Raw genomic sequence first — 18,705 nt, forward strand, 5'->3', positions numbered from 1 at the left:
CTGTTTCTTTACCTCATTATATGACCTATTCATTAGCAACCATTTTTTTAGGATTCTTTATTCTCAGACAGTGTCTTTCAATGGGTGCTACCAGCATTTTGAGAGAGAATTCCCATTTGTGCAGGCAGGATACCACTTACTGCAATGCCTTCAGCATGCATCCTGACCCCCACCCACTAAACACCAGTGATGTCTTCCCACAGTCATAATGTGCAAGGCTCCCTAAATGCATTGAGAACCGCTGAGTTAATGAAAGACATAAATCACCAACCCCTGCAGCCAGTGACTTATGTTAATCTTATCTTATATCAGTAGTTAATAGTGTCTTTTATCCATCTGATATCCATAAGTGTTTGAAATTATATTAGAGTAGGGTTACCAGGTTTAGAGTAAAAATACAGAACACCTAGTGATCTGGTAACTCTATATTACAGACAGTATAATGCTAATGTCACATGTTGGTCTCTCTTTAACCCACAACTCAAGATCACTAACAAATTGGAAACTCAAGAATTTGAGATTTAGAAAAGCATGTATGAAGTGACACATTTTACATTTCAAACTTGTAATGGCTAGAGGAATACTCTCATCACATAAAAATCTAATTTGTATTAACAAATACTTAGGCTATTGAAAGTAACTAAAATCAAAATACTCGTGGAAATTTATATTTCTCCTGGTATAGATAGTAGACGTTGTTTATTATTAAGCTACAATGTAATTGATTAATAAATTCCACCATTACTTAAAAAAAACCCAGTCAGATGGGGTCAGCAACTTAAGAAATAGAGCAAATCAGACTAAAATTATTTCATATCAAATTCCAAAAGGTTTGTGAACTTAATTTCTTGCAAATTAAGAGATAAGGGAATTATAACAAAGAATAACTTCAGTTTTCCTGATTGAACTGTGAAAATGTAGAGCTGTAGTGTTTCCTGCAATCTCTATCGACATGGCTGACCTTAAGAAGAAACTGTTAAGACGTTATTATCACACAATGTGATATCTCAATGGAATATATATTCATGCACACCACCTTTTCTCTTTGTTTCAGATATAAAAAATGACAGCTACTTAAGGAAGAGATGCCACAATAAATGAAAGACCTTTTAACCCACAGTAAAGAAACATAACAAAGCCATTATGAATGATGCAGCAAGTTTAGGAAAATGAAAGCTGCTATTAAAGATGACAGGCCGTCACAACAACAAAAGTAGTAATCAGTGTAATTGTAGCAATAAAATAATATTTGTATTTAGTTTCTTTCAAGGAGTTAAAATAATGGACATCTTTTCTAAGTTAACAGTTTTGAATAATGTTGGCAAAAATAGCAAAAACTCAGATAAAAAGCTCTAAATGTGAAGCAGATGAACATTATCCAGAGTCACTGTTCTACATACTTTTGTTTTCCTTCAGATTTCCTTTAAGATAATTACATTTATGTCTCTTTTACTTTCCTCTTCATGACGATGATATTCTTTTTCTTTATGATCTAGTGTTCTTGAACCAGGCTTCTGATTACTTGACTTCAATAAATCCACAGCTAAAATTGGATCATTTTTGTTTTTCACAGCATGTAATAAAATCTGAATTTCTTGTAATTATTTTCCCTGTTGTAAAATCCCCATTTCTTTTGTAACTTTAAATAAGAATGCTTTATAAATATATAATTATCTCCACGTGGTATTCAGTGAAGCTCCTTACATTAATGAGTGTTTTCGCAGATGATGATGAAACATTGCAGTGCGGGAAATGCCTTGCGTGGGCAACATCACACACAGGCTTATGTTAACTTTATGCTCGGTGATAAATATCCCATGTAGTAACAAAAGAGTAATTAATTTCACTGTTCATGGAAAGTTACCTCAGAGCACTTTCTGGCTTACATTTGGCATTTTTGCCACACCTCTGAATGTTTAAGGGACTCCAGCTCTGCTGGGCCATTTTACTAAAGCCCCGTAAAATACACAACAAAACCAGTTTATGCACAGTATAAGACACTCTTTCTATGCTTTCTTTAATCCAGTGCACAATATATAGGCCTCACCCATGAAAACGTTCATTGTAACTTTGCTCTTTCATAAAAACATCTCTAAAGATCTAATAAATGCTGCTTTTTCTTTAGCAACAACTTTCTCCATAGAAGCAAGATATAGATAGTATGGTATACCACATCCCTTTAGTCCTGGTCAAAGTTCAAAGACAAATCAAATCTTAACTTATTTTAGGTGCAAAATTTGTGTCAAAGAACAGAGCAAAGTCTTTTCAAAAATACAGGACTTGCTAAATTTGAACTGGGTCTCTACATGTGAAAACTGCTGTGCCTGATGGGGGTTTCAGAGGTCTCGAATGAGACGCATTTCTTTCAACTATCAGTGTAACTTGCTTTTAGGGTATTACTGTGATTTAAACTCAGATATACTATATCAATTACCAGTGCTGCCCATGCACTAATATTGCATGTATATTACATTTTCTTCTGAATGATTTTAGTAGCTTTCAGGTCACTGAGACACCGAAATGTAATGCCGCTATTCCAAAGTGCTAAGTTTCTAACTCGTATTCAGGGGATCTCAATCTCCCATATAGGAAATGACTCATTTATTTTTAATCTATAGTGGAAACACTTTGTACTGGGAGTCCACCAGCCATGTGATATCACTTCCCCGACTCAGTTTGCTGGTCTCAAAAAAAACAGATTTTTTTGACTGGATGATCTCTAAAGTCCTTTTCAGCTCTGATATTCTTTTATTCTGTGATTCATTATATTATTTTATGGATAAGCATCCAAGTAGTTTACGTTTTTTTTTTTTTTGCTTCTCTCCCAATAGCCTTCTTAAAAATGAAAAAGCATGTGGTTCTACCTTTGCAAACTCTCATGTCTTGTCCCTAATAGAAAAGTGAAGCAAATTAAGAAATGTGTATGTTGTTTTTCTTACCACTATTTCAAAAACATGTGTAATTACTGTGTGGCATAGAAACTTTCCTCATTTTAAGCTCTCTTACTGATACACCTAAAGTAAATCACTGCTTCTTCTAGTGCAGCACAAATCCCAGATCCTATCGTGGCTATTTTCTGGGTATCTTTAGCTCATGTAGAGATGAATTCTGTATATATTCTGTCAAATGTAGATTTAGAAATTTCATCTTAGCATTCTGATGCTTCTAAACCCTCTTTCATTGTAACTAGTTAAGAGTAACTTTCTTTTCAAAAAACTAGGTTTATTTCTTAAATTTGTGAATAAAAATGCATTCCATTCCTTTTAATTTCATAGCTTCCTTGTAAGGTTTGATTTCTTTGTTGATTATAGGTTTGTTCCAATTAAATGATCAACAACTTTTCCACAAAGAATACTTTTTGATTAATGTCAATTTTTATCTCTTAAAAGGATCCTTCCCGGCCATTGGGGTGGAAACGTTTTGCCCCAGCTTCCTGAGGGCAGGGTTTTTAAATAGCCTCCAGGCCCCGCATCCAGTGCCAGGGAGAGGATCTTTGCCCCCCAGGATTCCTGCTGGTAGGTATTTCAGGTGAATTTTTCTGCCACCATATACAGCAGTAGGACTGTGCTTACAATTGACAGAACAATACAGAAATAAATATTTCTAAAATATATTGTTGAACAGAAATGCAAGTGACTTTTTAAAATGCAGGAACCACATTTGTGATACCTAATGCTCTGAAAATAATATAAAGGAAGTAGAAGAAGGATCTGTAAACTGAGTACCCAATCAGCATAGTGCTGCCTCTTCTAGGAAAGTTTTGTCATAAAGAAAAACTAGAGACCAGGTCCCAAATTTGTAACTCAAGAATAAAACAGGGATGAATTTAAGCCACTTTACCACTTGGAACTGGCTAGAAAAAAGAATTTAAAACTGAGTGTTATTAACTGAAAAAGTAATTTTATATCTGAGTAAGTTTATAGAGATTTAAAGTTCCATTTCACTAAAGAAAAATTATTTGAGAAAAGGCCAGAAAGTAGCAAATTTGGAAGAAATTTTTGAGAAAGAAAATTAACATGCAGTTTTCCCTAAAAATATCAATCTGACCAAAGCCATATTTTATCAATGAGGAAAAACACAATAAAGGATATTGAGCATTTTAAAATGAAATTGCAAAGTTTAGTAAATCACTTTGTATATTATTCTTGGTATTATTGTAATCATAAATTATTTTACTCTTGTCATTTTGTAAATATCCAGCTGTCTTCCTCCCTGGTACCTGAGGCATGCAAATCCAGTTTATATTTTATATGTGTTTAGCAAGATGGAATTAAGATATTGATTCTTGGAGTTTTTATCATAATTCTTGTGTTTCTTATCACAGTTAATACTTATGCTACAAATTGTGGTAATGACACCAATATTTTCAGGAGGGCTGGCCCAGACAGCAGAATAATGGAAACATTTGAAAAACTAAGGAATACAATGGAAACAAAATCCCATCATGCACATTTCTTGTTTTTCTTAGAAAAATTATGCCATCAAAGCCTAAAATTATTACACTGACATTTTTTCTTTTGCCTTTCAGTTACCCTTGCTTACGTAGTTATAACATACAAAAAGTAACAACCATAAATATGCTTTAGCGTCATTTGGTTTTATCGTTGGATAATTACTAAAGTGGTTGCAGACTTTGTAGCCAGCAATGCCACTGATAAGTAGGAACCAAAATTATATGAAAGAAAAACTAGCAATTTTAATTCTAATGAGTGTTATGCCACCTTTTTTCTCCCTAGGAGAAAAAAAATGGTATCAGTTGCACACGAATTTTATTGTTGGTGGTAGTAGTGATGGTCGTGTTGCAAAAAAATGGAAATAAAAATCTATATAAACTGAGCTCTCAGAGTTAACTGCAAATATAAAAATATAGCATTCATGTCTATTAATATTTCAGTGACTGGAATTGAAGAGATAAACAGACGATTTGTAGTTTAATGACAAATCTTGGTAGATTTAGGTATATTTGGCAGAAATGACATTACAAATCAGTAGTGACTTGAATTATTCAACATCACTGGTAAAAATGACAGCCCTTGTCATTTAGCCACCGAGCCTGATAGAAGTAAGATGGTGTTTCTATAACACAGACACAAAACAACTTTCCCGAGAGGGATCTGAAAGAACATCTAGCGCCCTCTTCTTCTAGGCTTTACGCCAGATTTGCCTCCAACCTTCATGGGAAAGAAAACCCAGTTCAGTTTCCATGACTTAAATACAAATCAGGTGTAAAGCAGTTGCTTCATAAAAAATGTATAGATCTAAACTTGTTCCCTCAAACTGAAATTAACTCAACTCACTTTTTCTGGCTTATATCACTTTGATAAGTGATCCCTGTACACTTTCTCTGGTACTTTTCAGTAATCACTGCTATGATTTCTAAGGTGATTTTTATCCTCTTCCATTCAACTATAGCTTATTTCCCAAGAATTCTCTTTATATTTTGTATGAAGAGGAATGAAGCAATGATATGAGAAGTTTTTATTATTTCATATTAAAAAAAAAAAGAACCCTAAAGTATTTCTTTGCCACCTAATAGCTGAGTGACTCTTCAGGTTTAGGACATCAATTTGAGAGCAGAAAACACTTCCTTCCTTGACCTGTATCATGGTACCTTAAAAAGCTGGCCAAAGGTTGATGCCTACTGGGCAGAAATTAATTTGCTTTCTACCAATTGTTTATGTGTTACAGTACTTTTAGGGTCTCATAAGACATTTGCTATGTCATTCAAGGAATCACAAAATCTGTTCTAATGATGGTGCTAATTTAGTTCCCAGTTACTTCCTTAATCAAATTTAAATGAGATACATGATTATGTCTTATATAAAATAGTTTCTTTGCATTCATGTCACACTGTGCTATCAAGGAGCAATATTTTTGCAGTATGTATTTTTACACTAACTGCAATAATAAGAGAATCACTGAATCATGAGAACCAGAAAGCAGACAAGCCTGAAATCAGTATTTATGTAATGGTTGTCAATTGTTTATATGACCTTTTACATTTCTAGAAAGGTCATAGTAAAGGGTTATTATTCTTAGTTTCAAATAGAGAAAAATACCAGGAAGTAATTGGCTGAAAGTTGAATAGCAAGTATATTCATATATTTATTGCAGTGCTTTTCAAATAGTAGTCATCCAATGTAGGAAAATCTCGGGAGAGAGAAGGCAGGAAGAGTGGGGAGGGGAGCTGAGAGAAGCAAAGAGGATGGAGAAAGAAAGGAGAAATTAGAAAGACATAAGTGAAATTATATTTTTTGAATCAAACTCTTCTCCATTGTATTCTTCCCTATTAAATTCTACCTCCTTGAAAAGAATTAATGTCCCTCTTGGAAATATGTTATCAGGTATATACCCTAAAATAAGCTTGCTCTCTTTGCTCCATCTAGTTATTTCTTTGATTTATTTCTATAATCAAAGAGTATTTGAAAGTGGGTAGAACATTTTATATGCCATAGAGTATTGATTATACATAGGATCTTAGACTGATGACTTATCTTATGACACCTTTGCCTTTACACATTTAGTGGCTTATATGCTTACGATAAACAAAGAAAATCAGAGTAATAAAGGCATTGAGAAACAATTATGCACTGATAATGATGGTGTAATAATATATGGAAGTTGCACTGGTCCAGTCTTCCCTGTTACTTCACAGCAATAACTATCTGACATCATGTGATATCTTACATTTACATAAGATCCAAACATTACAATGTGTCTTGAAAACTAGACTTATTTATAAAATATAAAGGCATATTCATTATACTCAGAAAGTAACATCTTAGGATGAGTATGATTAGATCAAAAATTCTACCTTACATTTTTCTAGCAGTTTTCTGTCAGTTGTGGAAGACTTCATAATATTTTTCATTACTGAAGTAATTCATATGTATAGATTAGATTCTAGGCCAAACTCAGATATATGCCTTAAACTAAGAAGCTTTTTCAGTTGTAAGCAAAGCCTACAAAGGAGAAAACATAGGAAACAGGCAGCATGTGGGATATAGAAATAGATAAATTCTAAAAATAAAAATCAATGTTGAAGGTCTTCCTGATACTTCCTTTGTGGTTAGTCTTGGAAGCTCTTTAATTGTTGAGGGGATGTTCTTCTGAAACACCATCTTGGTTTGTCTACCTATGCTTTAAATATAATGCTATATATAAAACACCTCTTTTGACATTTTTACCTGAGCTGCTCTCTGTTGCATGCCATGTGTTAGGTTCAAGGTAAATGGCAAAGATGGGGTAAATAGCTCTCTTCACCTTCTTGCTTTGTCAATTTTGTGAGACTTCCTCACTGCTTACTCTGAATCAGTTTAAAAATAAATGTGAACACATGGGGACTCAAAAATCAGATTTGCAATTACTAGGTATATGATTATTTAATAGTCATGTTTAATATTGTTTATTTATTTTTACCTTAGCAAAGAGATTTGAATGAGCCTTATACTCAAGTAGCCAGACTTTTTCATATCCTCACTACTGTCCCCCTTACTAGTAATGTTAAGATATGAATTCACAATCCAGTTTTCTATAAACCAGTAACAGATCCAACTAGGCCATTTCTATAGCAAAGGAGTTACAGTGCTAAGCCAATATTAAAATGTCTTCAAAGTCTATTAACAATGATTATCAGTATTTTCCTTTCCATATTTCATGTGAAATCCTATCTGATATGGAGTCTGGGCAAATATTGCATGCACTATTATCCAGTCAAAAAATTTTTTTATTGAGAAGGCATATAGTTTAGATGTAAGAAATAAGCCAGGAAAAATAAATAAGGTTGAAGCTGCAGAGAATCTAGGATCTAGTGAGCATAATATTATCATATCTTGATGCATATAGAGGACTGCAGAAAAGCAATAATGCAAATACATTAGATAGCTAGTGGGAAGCAGCCGCATAGCACAGGGAGATCAGCTCGGTGCTTTGTGACCGCCTGGAGGGGTGGGATAGGGAGGGTGGGAGGGAGGGAGACGCAAGAGGGAAGAGATATGGGAACATATGTATATGTATAGCTGGTTCACTTTGTTATAAAGCAGAAACTAACACACCGTTGTAAAGCAATTATACTCCAATAAAGATGTAAAAAAAATAAATAAGTAAAAAGACTGGATGGCAGACTTTGAAGGAATATACAATGAGTTAAGGAAAACGCACATGAACTCAGTTTGCCAAGGGAAATCAACAGTGGAAAAGTATATACCTTTTAAATACAATCAAACTGCAGTTCAGAAAAATCAAAGTAAACCATTTCATTTCTTTGTATGTTCAGGCATCCTAAAAGAAAAGTCAGTAACTTTGTTTTCAATCTACAATTGGGCGTTTCAAAATTAATCACTTTTGACAGCATTTCTGCTTGCTAAAGTTCTCCTGAGGATAATTATTCTTTTTATATTTTTCTGTAGTATATATGGCAATTTGCTTTATTTTATCTTTAACAAATACTGTTGTAATAAATATACATAAAAGATAAGATTTTGGTTTACTTTTTAAGTAAGAGGTCTTCAGGGAAAAAAAAAAGACTCTTCTTTGATTGAAGGGTGTATATTTTATATATTTCTGCAGCTGAAATTGTTGCCAATTACCCTGAATAAGATGTGTGTAAATGAGTGTTTTTGTGTGTACCTGCTTAAACCAAAAGCTAATTATAATAGGAATAGGATAAACTGGATTAAATGTGCGAAGTAAGATCCTGAATAAATGATTCAAAATGTAAGCTGTGGTGAAAAGAGAAACCTTCATCTCAATTCTTAACTCCTGGTTTCTTTATTCCTTGCCATTTGTGTGATTTCAAGCCCCAGTAAGCCCTACCCAATACTCATCTGCACAGTTGTGTCTCCTGGAGAACTCTTCTCCTTGAAAGTTTGTTCAGCTGCAGACTTCAGAAGGAAATCCTGTAAACTGCAACTATTTGAAAACTAGGGTAGGGACTCTGAAGCAGGGTCAGACAGGAACCCAAGATTATTCTATTTCAGGCCTGTGGAAAGGCATAGAGAAGAAATGGTCACTGATAAAATGACAAAGGGAACATACCCAGCCAACAGAAGCACAAGGAAGGTGACATGAGTGACTGTATTTCTAGTTATACACCCATAAACAACCCCCTTCAAGTATTTGCGACACTATTGTTGCTAGGTTAAAGTTACTTAAAAACACTTTTGGGCATATATTGGTAGATTCCAAAACCAGTGCAAGAAGGGCTAGCCGGATAACATTAAGATTGTGTTCAGTCTGCTTCCTCTGTTGCTTAAAAGTCAGTGAATTCCAAAGAGCATGCGTGTCATCTTTTGGTTCTTCGGCTTACTTGAGGAGAAATACACAAGAGGTTAGAAAAGAATTAAAACCTAAATTTAAGACAACTTGAAGATATCATTTGGAAAAAGAAAAGTCAGGATGGGAACACATACAAAATGAAGGTGTAATTTGAACCTTCAAGTATCATTCAGTTTATAAAAACTTTAATCAGTTGCAGGGTCTATGAGTTTAAGGGCTCCTATGGACCGACGGTCATGATGTTGTGGTACAGGTCATAGACTCAGATTCCTTATGGATTATACTTTGTTTCTTGGCCAAAAATAACATAGACTCTCCTTTCCAAGAAAATGGACATATGATCACATAAATAAATGTTTGTATACAATTTCAGGAGATCTCTGGACACCCTGAAGTCCATCAATGAAGAATTTCAGATTATTAAAAACTCAGTGTTCTATATATAAAGTTATGTTTTAAGACATCGTGAACAGCAGCATCTTTATGTAAGACTGATAGTGCATTTAAAAGAAAAAAGGAAACAAAGCAGCAGGATGCATTTGATATCAAGCTCCCGAACATTTACAGAGAATTTCTATTTGTTTCCTACCAGAAAGACATGAAAAATCTTAAAAGAGCCTTTAAGTAATCTCCAGATTCTTTTTACTAGTTCTTTTTACTTTCCTATTTTCAGATTCCATAAATAGTTTTAGCCTTTGACTTTCGCTCTTCTTTCTTATTAGCATAAATGTTTCTTTTATCTAAAGATCATTTCAGTAAGTTTGAATCTTAAAAATCCAGACTTTATATATATGACAATTTAAATTCTCAGTTGAGAACATATATCTACCCGCTAGGGACGTTCATGTTTTATTATTACAAATTATACCATCTATTTTGGTCCTATTCAAAGAAACTATCAACACTTTCAAAAGATTCATCCAGGAGCCGTTGTCTTCTCCCAAAGAAAAATTCAGAGAAACTTTACACAGCTTGCTAAAGCTTAGACTCCATGTGAGTCAGTATTTAATCTTTGTGTTGGTTGGAAATGTTGCGTTGGTGTGTTTTCACCTTGCTGGAAAACATGATAAGAAACTGAGCTGCTTAAATGCCTCTTGCTCTTTCATAGGGCAGCATGCTTGCCCTTCTGGGCTGCTGGGCCACTTAAGAACGTAAGAAAGGTGGGGAAAGACCATACCTGTTGTAAAACACATCTCATCTCAGCATTCATTCTTTTGCATTGTAAGACAAAGCACAGTGGAAGTTGCCCTGTGGCACAATGTTAACTTTTCATAGTTCTATTCACAGAGGTCTTACAGAAAGTGTATTTAGCAAAATTGAACATTAACAAAAAAGTTAAATCCTTTGTAAGAAATGCAGAAAAGTTTCAAAAATAAGTAGTAACTTTCCTGGGGGGCAGGGAAAAGAAAAGTAGTTGGTAGTTTAATTTACATCATATGTATGATTCATTTAACAATGTTTTCTCCATTATAATTAAAATCTCACCATAAATAACCTATGCAGTTAGGATTAAATATATCTTGTCCAGAGGTTTGTTTGATTTTTAAATCTTCTGTTGATTTTCTTTTGATTCGTGAATAATACAAAAGACCAAAAGGCTGAATATTTGATCATTTATATAATCACAACACACTTTTGAAGCCAGAAGTAAAGCACATTTGAAACACTACTGGAAAATATGACACTTTCTTCCCAAAGCTTCAGGACTCTTTCTGAAAACATTCCTTTGTATAGGAAACTTAAGATCATTATCATAAACTGATGTTTAAGCGATGGGGAAAGCAAAATCTAAAGGCTATTCCAGCAAGTTTCCTTAGCACACATTTCCTGTTTATATAGATTCTCATAAGGCTTTATGGAGCTTTAAAATCCTAGAACTTCTCAAGGACAGAACATCTTTGGCAGCAACACAATGCCCAGTCCGTAATGGCTTTCCCAGATGTGTTTCTAAGATGAGGCACAGAGATTTGGGGTAATGCTTCATGTACTCTAAATTACTAATGGAGACCCAAGTGTTATCTGGGGATATGGCAAGATGGACAAGCGTTCAGACTCTGGAGCCAGATTGCCTGGCTTCGAGCCCTGGTTCTGCCAATTGCCCAGTGTGTATCCTTGGACAAGTTCCTTAAACTCACAGTACATCCGTAATCTTATCTGTTAAATTGAACTAGTGACTATACTCACCACAGGGGTTGGTGTGAGGATTCAATGAGTTAACACATGTAAAGCCCTTAGAACAATGTCTGGCACACTGAAAAACTTATTTTTTAAGTCAGTTATTATTACATATGTGCTGATTTAGATGTAGTATCTATTTTTTAATTACCCACACAAAAATTTTTCACAGAAACCAAGAACAAAAGCGGCATAAATTATTTATTTGACATGCAGTTTAATGTGGTTTTGAAAAACTTAGCACATATTTCCTGTTTCATGTTTATGTTTTGAACATTTCAGAGTATTTCAAGTCATGAGAATTCTCTGATATGTTCATTATTCATTGCTACCTAGTGGTAATTAAACTATAGATTATTGTATAATCAATTATTTCTTTCATAATAACTGGAAATCTAAAGTCATAAATCAACTAATTTCAATGCGTGTGCTTTTAATTTGATCATTATCACATATTACTTTTATACATGTGGATGTAATAAAAAAATCAAGAAAGCCATTCTTAAAAACTCATATGTTATTAAAATTTTGCAATATGGTTAGTGTCTTATGTTGAAAACCACAGTCTAACATCAGGCATCTTTGGCAGTAACTTTCATTGCCAACAAGACACTTCTAGTTAAAGAGAAATCTTTTTGCCCGTATGTAATTTCCAGTAGAAAACGTGCAGTACTGAATATTACTGAAGTTAATTGATACAGACGGTATGCCACTGCTTTCTGGAACTGTCAGGAAAATTATGTTTCATTTCTTTAGCCTCACATCTTAGATTTACTCTAAAACAAATCTAGAAGTGCCACTGTTTTCATAAATGCAAATCAACCCTCCTAATTTCTGCTCAGCTGTTTTGTCACAGAATAAAATAATTTATTCTTCAGCATTAATCCAAGGTTATTTGGCTCACTTCTGAATTTAAGAAGCAAAATAAAGAAATTAAGAGAAAGCATGAAACCAAATTAACAATAATTATTATATAGATTTAGGGGTTTCAAATAGTTCTAAGGGTAAAATCAATTCCAGAGTAATCTAAGGTATATTGGTAGAGGTCCAAATTTGTAAATAGAGTACAGAAGACACAAGATGACTTTTTAGATAGGAATAAGAATCTACTTCCTACAGAAGCTATTTCTAAGAAACTCTATATTATAGTATGGTATTTAAAGTAAGAAAATACCCGTTTTGATTATTTTACTCTAGGAGAAACCATCTTGTTCTTTAACGCAACTTCAAACCTGTTGGTTTCAGGTGTAAAGAATTTAAGTGGACCTTTGAGACAGGAAAGTTCCTAAATATATTGATCTTAGTCATTTTCAGTAATGAACCTTCTTCACTCTGAAAAACACGTCTTAGCTTAGGATTCAACATCTAGTCAGTAAGGTAAGATATAATACTCACATTTACTCAGTCGTTCTTTAAGCTGTTATTGGGTGGTTTGATGTTTATAGTATCAGGTACTATTCTCTGTGTTGTAAACTCATTATCTCATTTAATCCCACACCTCACTCAATGGAGAAGGTGGATTAACACCTCCTCCACACTGACTTATTCGATCTCATGAGATGGAGGAGGTATTATTATTATGTAAAAATATACAAATATACAAATGAGGAATGTATACAGTATACAAATGAGGAGACTGAAGCAGTGAGGTAAGTGAGTTATGAAAGGTCACTTGCCCCAAGTGGAAGAGTCTTCAATAGCATGCGACCTGACTCTAATCCCACATCTTCTAACTGCACTGTGCTGAGCACACAAGGTGTAAAATAGTAAACCGTCCCAATTTGCCTGGGACACAAGGATTTCAGTGATAAAACCGGGAATTAACTGTATCATATAAAACATGTAAATAGCAGTTACTTTTACTTTGCCATAAGATAAAAAAGAATCTTTATGTCAATGCCAAAGTACAATAAAATATGTAGATGATCCATTTTTATAAAACTATTTTTTTCTACATAGTGAACAATTGTAATAAGAAGGGGGAAGCAGATAACTACTCCCAAAAGGGAAAGAAAGTAAAGGTACACCAACATTTTTGAGCGGCAACTATTGCCAGACTCCGTGTCAATTATACGTTTTTTCATCTACTCCTTTGAAAAATCACATATAGTATGCAATATTATCCTCATTTTATAGATGCAGAAACTGAAAGAGCTAAAATAACTTGCCCAAGATCATGCAGGTAGCATAGCTAGAATTGGAATTGTTTTTTTCCTCAAAACCGTATATTTTATACTACAAGTAATTTAGGATTAAAGTCTATTGATTTGCCATTCTGTTATTTCAGTAACTTTGCTCTAGGGCTAGAATTATCCTTAGAAAACATCTTTATTTGTGTGTTCCTTCTGGCATTCCAGTCAAAAAAAATTTAAGTTGAGTACCTCCTCTGTGCCTCACTCTGTGCTATATGTAGCTAGTGAACTTACAGAGAAGAATTAAGCACCACTCCTGACCTCAGCAGCATTTTAGAGTAGAAGGCAGACACCTTTGTAGTTAGTATCAATGCCATACCTAATAAGTGTTATACAATTGTTTAAGATGTAAATGGAAGAAAAAGTAAACCATCAAAGTCATCCTAAAACAAAAAGTGATTCACGGGAAAGTTGACCGTGGAGATGGTATTTAAGTTCTTTTTTTTATTTGTAAGTATATGATTTTACCAAATGAAGACAGTGAGAAGGCAGTCTTCCAAAGAGAAGAGGAAGGTCCAAGTAAAGTTGTACTTAGGGAATTCTGAGTCCCCTAGAGAATTTGAAAAACAGGAGGTGGGGAACTGGGGCTGTAAAAGATGACATGGAAACAAAGGTAGAGGAAAGATTGTGAAGGAATGTAATTGCCAAGTAGTTTAGACCTTAATCCTGAAGAAAACAATACAATATGTAAAGCAGTCTGTAAAGGAGGGATGAGACATTAGTCCTTTATAGTAATTGTTTACTTATTTCTATTCCCCTTTCCACTATACACTCCATGAGAGCAGGATCTTGTATTGATTGAGGATGTTTCTTCAGAAACCAGAAGAGTACTTGATGCATAGTAGGCATTTAAATATGTATATCTGCTGTATCACTGAATGTTTAAAATAATGATTATACAAGCATTAACAGGTACAACCAGTAAACGATTATTGTAATACGTCAAGAGAAAACAAAGGCAGAATGTGGACAGTGATAATAGGTTTTGTATAAAATCAGCACCACTTAACAACTTATGGACTAATAAGGGTTTGATTAAGTGGGAAATCCAATATTACAATAGGGTTTCATACCTGGGTAATTAGATGAATGGTGGTGTCTTAACCAAAACAGAAATAGAGGAGGAAAAGAAGTTTCAAGGGAAATCTTTTTAAGTTTGTATTTGAATTCACTGAGAATAAGATTCATTTGGGACATGATCTGATAATCATCAGGCAACAGTGTTAAGAGGAAAACAATCCTCCAATTTTACTTCTTGTGAATAAAAATAATTATTTAATATATAAATTTGTTCAAATTTGTGTCATCCATATCTCTTGAATGCCTTAGAGGGATAAGAAAACTATTTCATTTATTATGAAATCCATTTGAGATTATAATTATAATTCACTATCAGTACAGCAGAAACAGGGAGTAGAAATAAATTAAATAACTGGTTCAAAAAGTCCTGAATTACAACTTGGGAGGAAGAAAATACAGGCAACCTGTCAATTCAAATTATTGCCATAAATTTCGTTACCTATTAGACAAAATATAGACGTGTTATAACATTAAATAAACTAGATTGATTTAAATCTGTGATAGAGTTTGGGGGTTGTTGAGATTTGTTTGGGTTCTTGATATTACTGACTACACATTAGAAATTGCCAAACTGATACAAAACACTACATCCAGCACAAACTCATTACTTACGTGAAAATGTTGAATCTGTAATCTCCCTTCAGAGTCTTCTCTGAGGCCAGAAAAAGGTGGGCACTGTTTCACTCACAAAATATTTTCCCCAGAATTTCCCTGGAACATTTAAAGAATACCTCTGTTTTGTTTCCTTTAACAACAACACAAGAATAGCCTTATCATTATCTGTTTTCTCAATACCTATATCAAAATCATCGTAAGTATTGAGAAGCTGCAAATTTGAAAAAGATTCATTTGTTAATAGTCTATAAAAGTCTCAGTTAAAGAAAATTATTGTTCTCTATAACAGAAAAAGATGATATGGCATTTTGTGATTCATTGCATTCAGAATATAAGTGATTTCTTATCGAATCTTGATTCTAATGCAGTTTAAAATATCCATAACAATATCTGGGCTATTCATGAAGGAAAACCAAAGAACTTCACTTTTCATGTGACTTGTAAAAGTATTTCTGAAGATCTCTTCAACTGATGAGGCTTCTAAGAAAGATCTGGGGATTTTGAGACTTGACTAACATTTAAGAATCCTGGAGCTTGTGCATTGACTCCAGTACAATGCAAAGACTAGGCTAATCCTGTGACATGAGGCACTTAGGGTAACTGGCTAAAACTGTAAAAATGGAAATAAGCTGAAATATTTTGAAAATATAAAAAAAAGAGAATCACATCCAAATGTATTTTCTAAGAGCAAAAGTATAATATATAATTTTTACATATTTAAAAATAACACAGAAAAAGCACTGTTACCAATGGACTTCTCACACCTAACCACATATTTGAAGAATATCACCCTAACTTTCATAATTTCCCTCATGCCTATCTACTTTCTTGATTATAAAATGTAATCATGGACTGTAAGCTTGTAATCTTCACAGTGTATCTAACTTCCCTGTAGAAAACCACTAGGAAACAAATTACAGGTTAGATAACCAGCGATATTCCAAAAAAAATAACTCCTTAGTTTAATAACACTTGCTTTCAAATGATGCTACTGAACAAAATACAAAAGACTCAGAGCTCAGGTGTGAAACTTTTAATTTACAAGAAACTGGGGGAGTCTTCCTTTGACTCTTTACTATCTTTAATGAGAAGATGAAACTTGTCACTGATGAATTTTAAGATTGTATAATGTATCTCCCAAAGAGGTACAGATAGCACTAATTTCAAAGTACTTTGTATTCACATAGATTAGAATCTTGCTGAAGTACTTCAGTGTTACTCTGTTAGGAATTGTGAAACTGATGAGAAAAATCAACTTGTTTCTATGAAGCACCTACTCTGCTCAGCTCTATGGGAGATGACCTTGAGAAACCCAGTGAATGGGGATACAAAGCATCTGTGGGAAGATGAGGGAAAAAAACAGCCTAATACAAAACCAGGCACACATTTCATAATGCAGACAGTAGATGTGATGGGAGTGCAACCATAGGAAATGGCTGTGGGAGACTTTCATGGAGGAGGTGCAGTGTATAAATTCTAGGGAGATGTGAGTGTGATTAGGGAAAGAAGCAAGTTGCGAGATAATCCTGGCAGGGGAATACCAAAAGGAAAGGCAGAAGGAGATAGGATTGAGTAAGTATAGGTGATACTGACAGTTGATGAAGCAGTAGATGATAAGGTTAGTTAGAAGAGAAGAGGTCCATCACTGGAGAGGATTGCCTAACAGAATGGGCCGCACAGTTCTGATCTATAAATCATGTCTGAGAGGCACCTTTGGCATAAAGGTTAAGAGCTTAAACTCTGAGACAGACTGCTTGATAGCCACTTAGTAGCCATTTGATTTGGGGCAAGTAGTTTAATTTACTATGCCTCAATTTCTCTATCTGTGTAACAGGGATAATAATAGTATTCCTAGGGAATGTCAGGGTTTTTTTTTTTTTTAATATATTTTTATTTATTTTAAAATATATTTTTAGAAAACTAGATATGTTTCTCTGACATCAATGGTCAAGATAGATTGAAAAGGTGTGATTATGAAAGAACCTGGGCAGTCATCGTAATAACCCAAATTTTCCCCTTAACATCCATAATCCATTATCATTCAAACTGGAATAGTGGACTCATAATTTTTAGTTTTCCCTACCTTGCTAACCAAGCATTTGCAGCAAGCTCCTGTCTGCAACCTCTCTGAAACCCATGGCCAAATAAAAGATTTCATGACAAACTTTCAGATTTAAAACCCGGATCTTCTAGATCCCTGCCTACAGTAGTGCTGACAGTTCCTTTGACCTCAATATTTTCTGCTATAGTTTTTTTTTTAATCTGTATTTGGGTGAAATTAATGACTTTTAGGAACATTATAGAAATCTGCCGAAATGGAAAACTTCTTTGGGTTCTAATTCTATGCATGATAAATTGGGAACTTTATTGCTACATTTAACCTTTACCACATCTTTCTTTAAAATACAGATTCAAATGTAAAATCTAGCATTTGCAGACATTGTACTAATTTGTTCCAGTCACCCTTTGTAACCCTCAAGGCTTTGGGTTCATAAAAGGGACATGAATTACAATATGAGATCTAATATTTCCGTCACTGGTACACATAATTTCTTTCCGGATCTTCTTTGTGCTCATGAGGAAAAACTCTGTGCACAGTGCAGATTGAATTGCTAAAAATGCCAATGAGGAGCGAGAAATATAGAAGTAAAAAGTAAATATGTCATACATGTTTATTTCAGGTAAATATCATTTTCCCTCCCTAAAAAGACTTTATCTTTTAAACTCGGGCAATTGAGCAGAACAAATAGATTCTTTTCTTTGAAACAAATCAGTTACTTATGTCAAATATTCTATCTAATAGAGGTGTATTGGGAACTGTAACAATTGCAAATAGATATGATAAAAAAGAAATAAATGATGTTCAGTTTCTGATTTTAGCTTCTGCACTAGACTATGAAATCAGAAGTTACTTATTTTTCATGTACTACCATCATTGTTCTGTTGATCTAATCTATGTCCAATAAAGAGATGATCAAGAACTACTACAGGTCCCACCAACTTTGTAGCATTCATCAATCTACTGACGTTTTTCTACTTAAAAGCCCTTAAAAGTAGACTATGACTGATGGTTTATAATTTCTTAAAGAGAATTCATGAATTTCTCCTTTCTGCTTTGCCTTAGGAATATTTCAGAAATGCCCGGTCTAATGTAATTCAGCCATAATAACTGCATCACTGGAGGAGACGTACCACAACTGCCAAAGCAGCTATAGTAACTGCTTAAACCCTGACTTTAGCTTGTTGATTGCCTTTTAAGGAAAAGCTCAGGACAGAAAGAACATAATCTGAACAAGTGATTGCAGGGCTTTAGAAAAGGAAGTGCTTAATTACTTAGTAATTCATATTGTAATTCATGTTCTTTTTA

General features: G+C 33.9%; 1 protein-coding gene across 8 annotated transcripts in view; it reads left to right on the forward strand.

Annotated features, from left to right (window-relative positions):
* Nucleotides 1-18,705, forward strand: part of EPHA6 (EPH receptor A6) — an 867,394-nt gene that overhangs the window by 688,995 nt on the left and 159,694 nt on the right. For 6 of the 8 annotated variants that reach the window (XM_060297939.1, XM_060297943.1, XM_060297945.1 and 3 more), the window contains one exon: nucleotides 3,390-3,515. The exons of the other annotated variants lie outside the window; for them this stretch is intronic. In XM_060297939.1, the coding sequence (XP_060153922.1) occupies nucleotides 3,390-3,515 (126 nt within the window). The remainder of the gene's footprint in view (nucleotides 1-3,389; nucleotides 3,516-18,705) is intronic. 8 annotated transcript variants of the gene reach the window in all.

Source organism: Globicephala melas, chromosome 4, assembly GCF_963455315.2.
Source record: "Globicephala melas chromosome 4, mGloMel1.2, whole genome shotgun sequence".
NCBI classification, from domain to species: Eukaryota; Metazoa; Chordata; class Mammalia; order Artiodactyla; family Delphinidae; genus Globicephala; species Globicephala melas.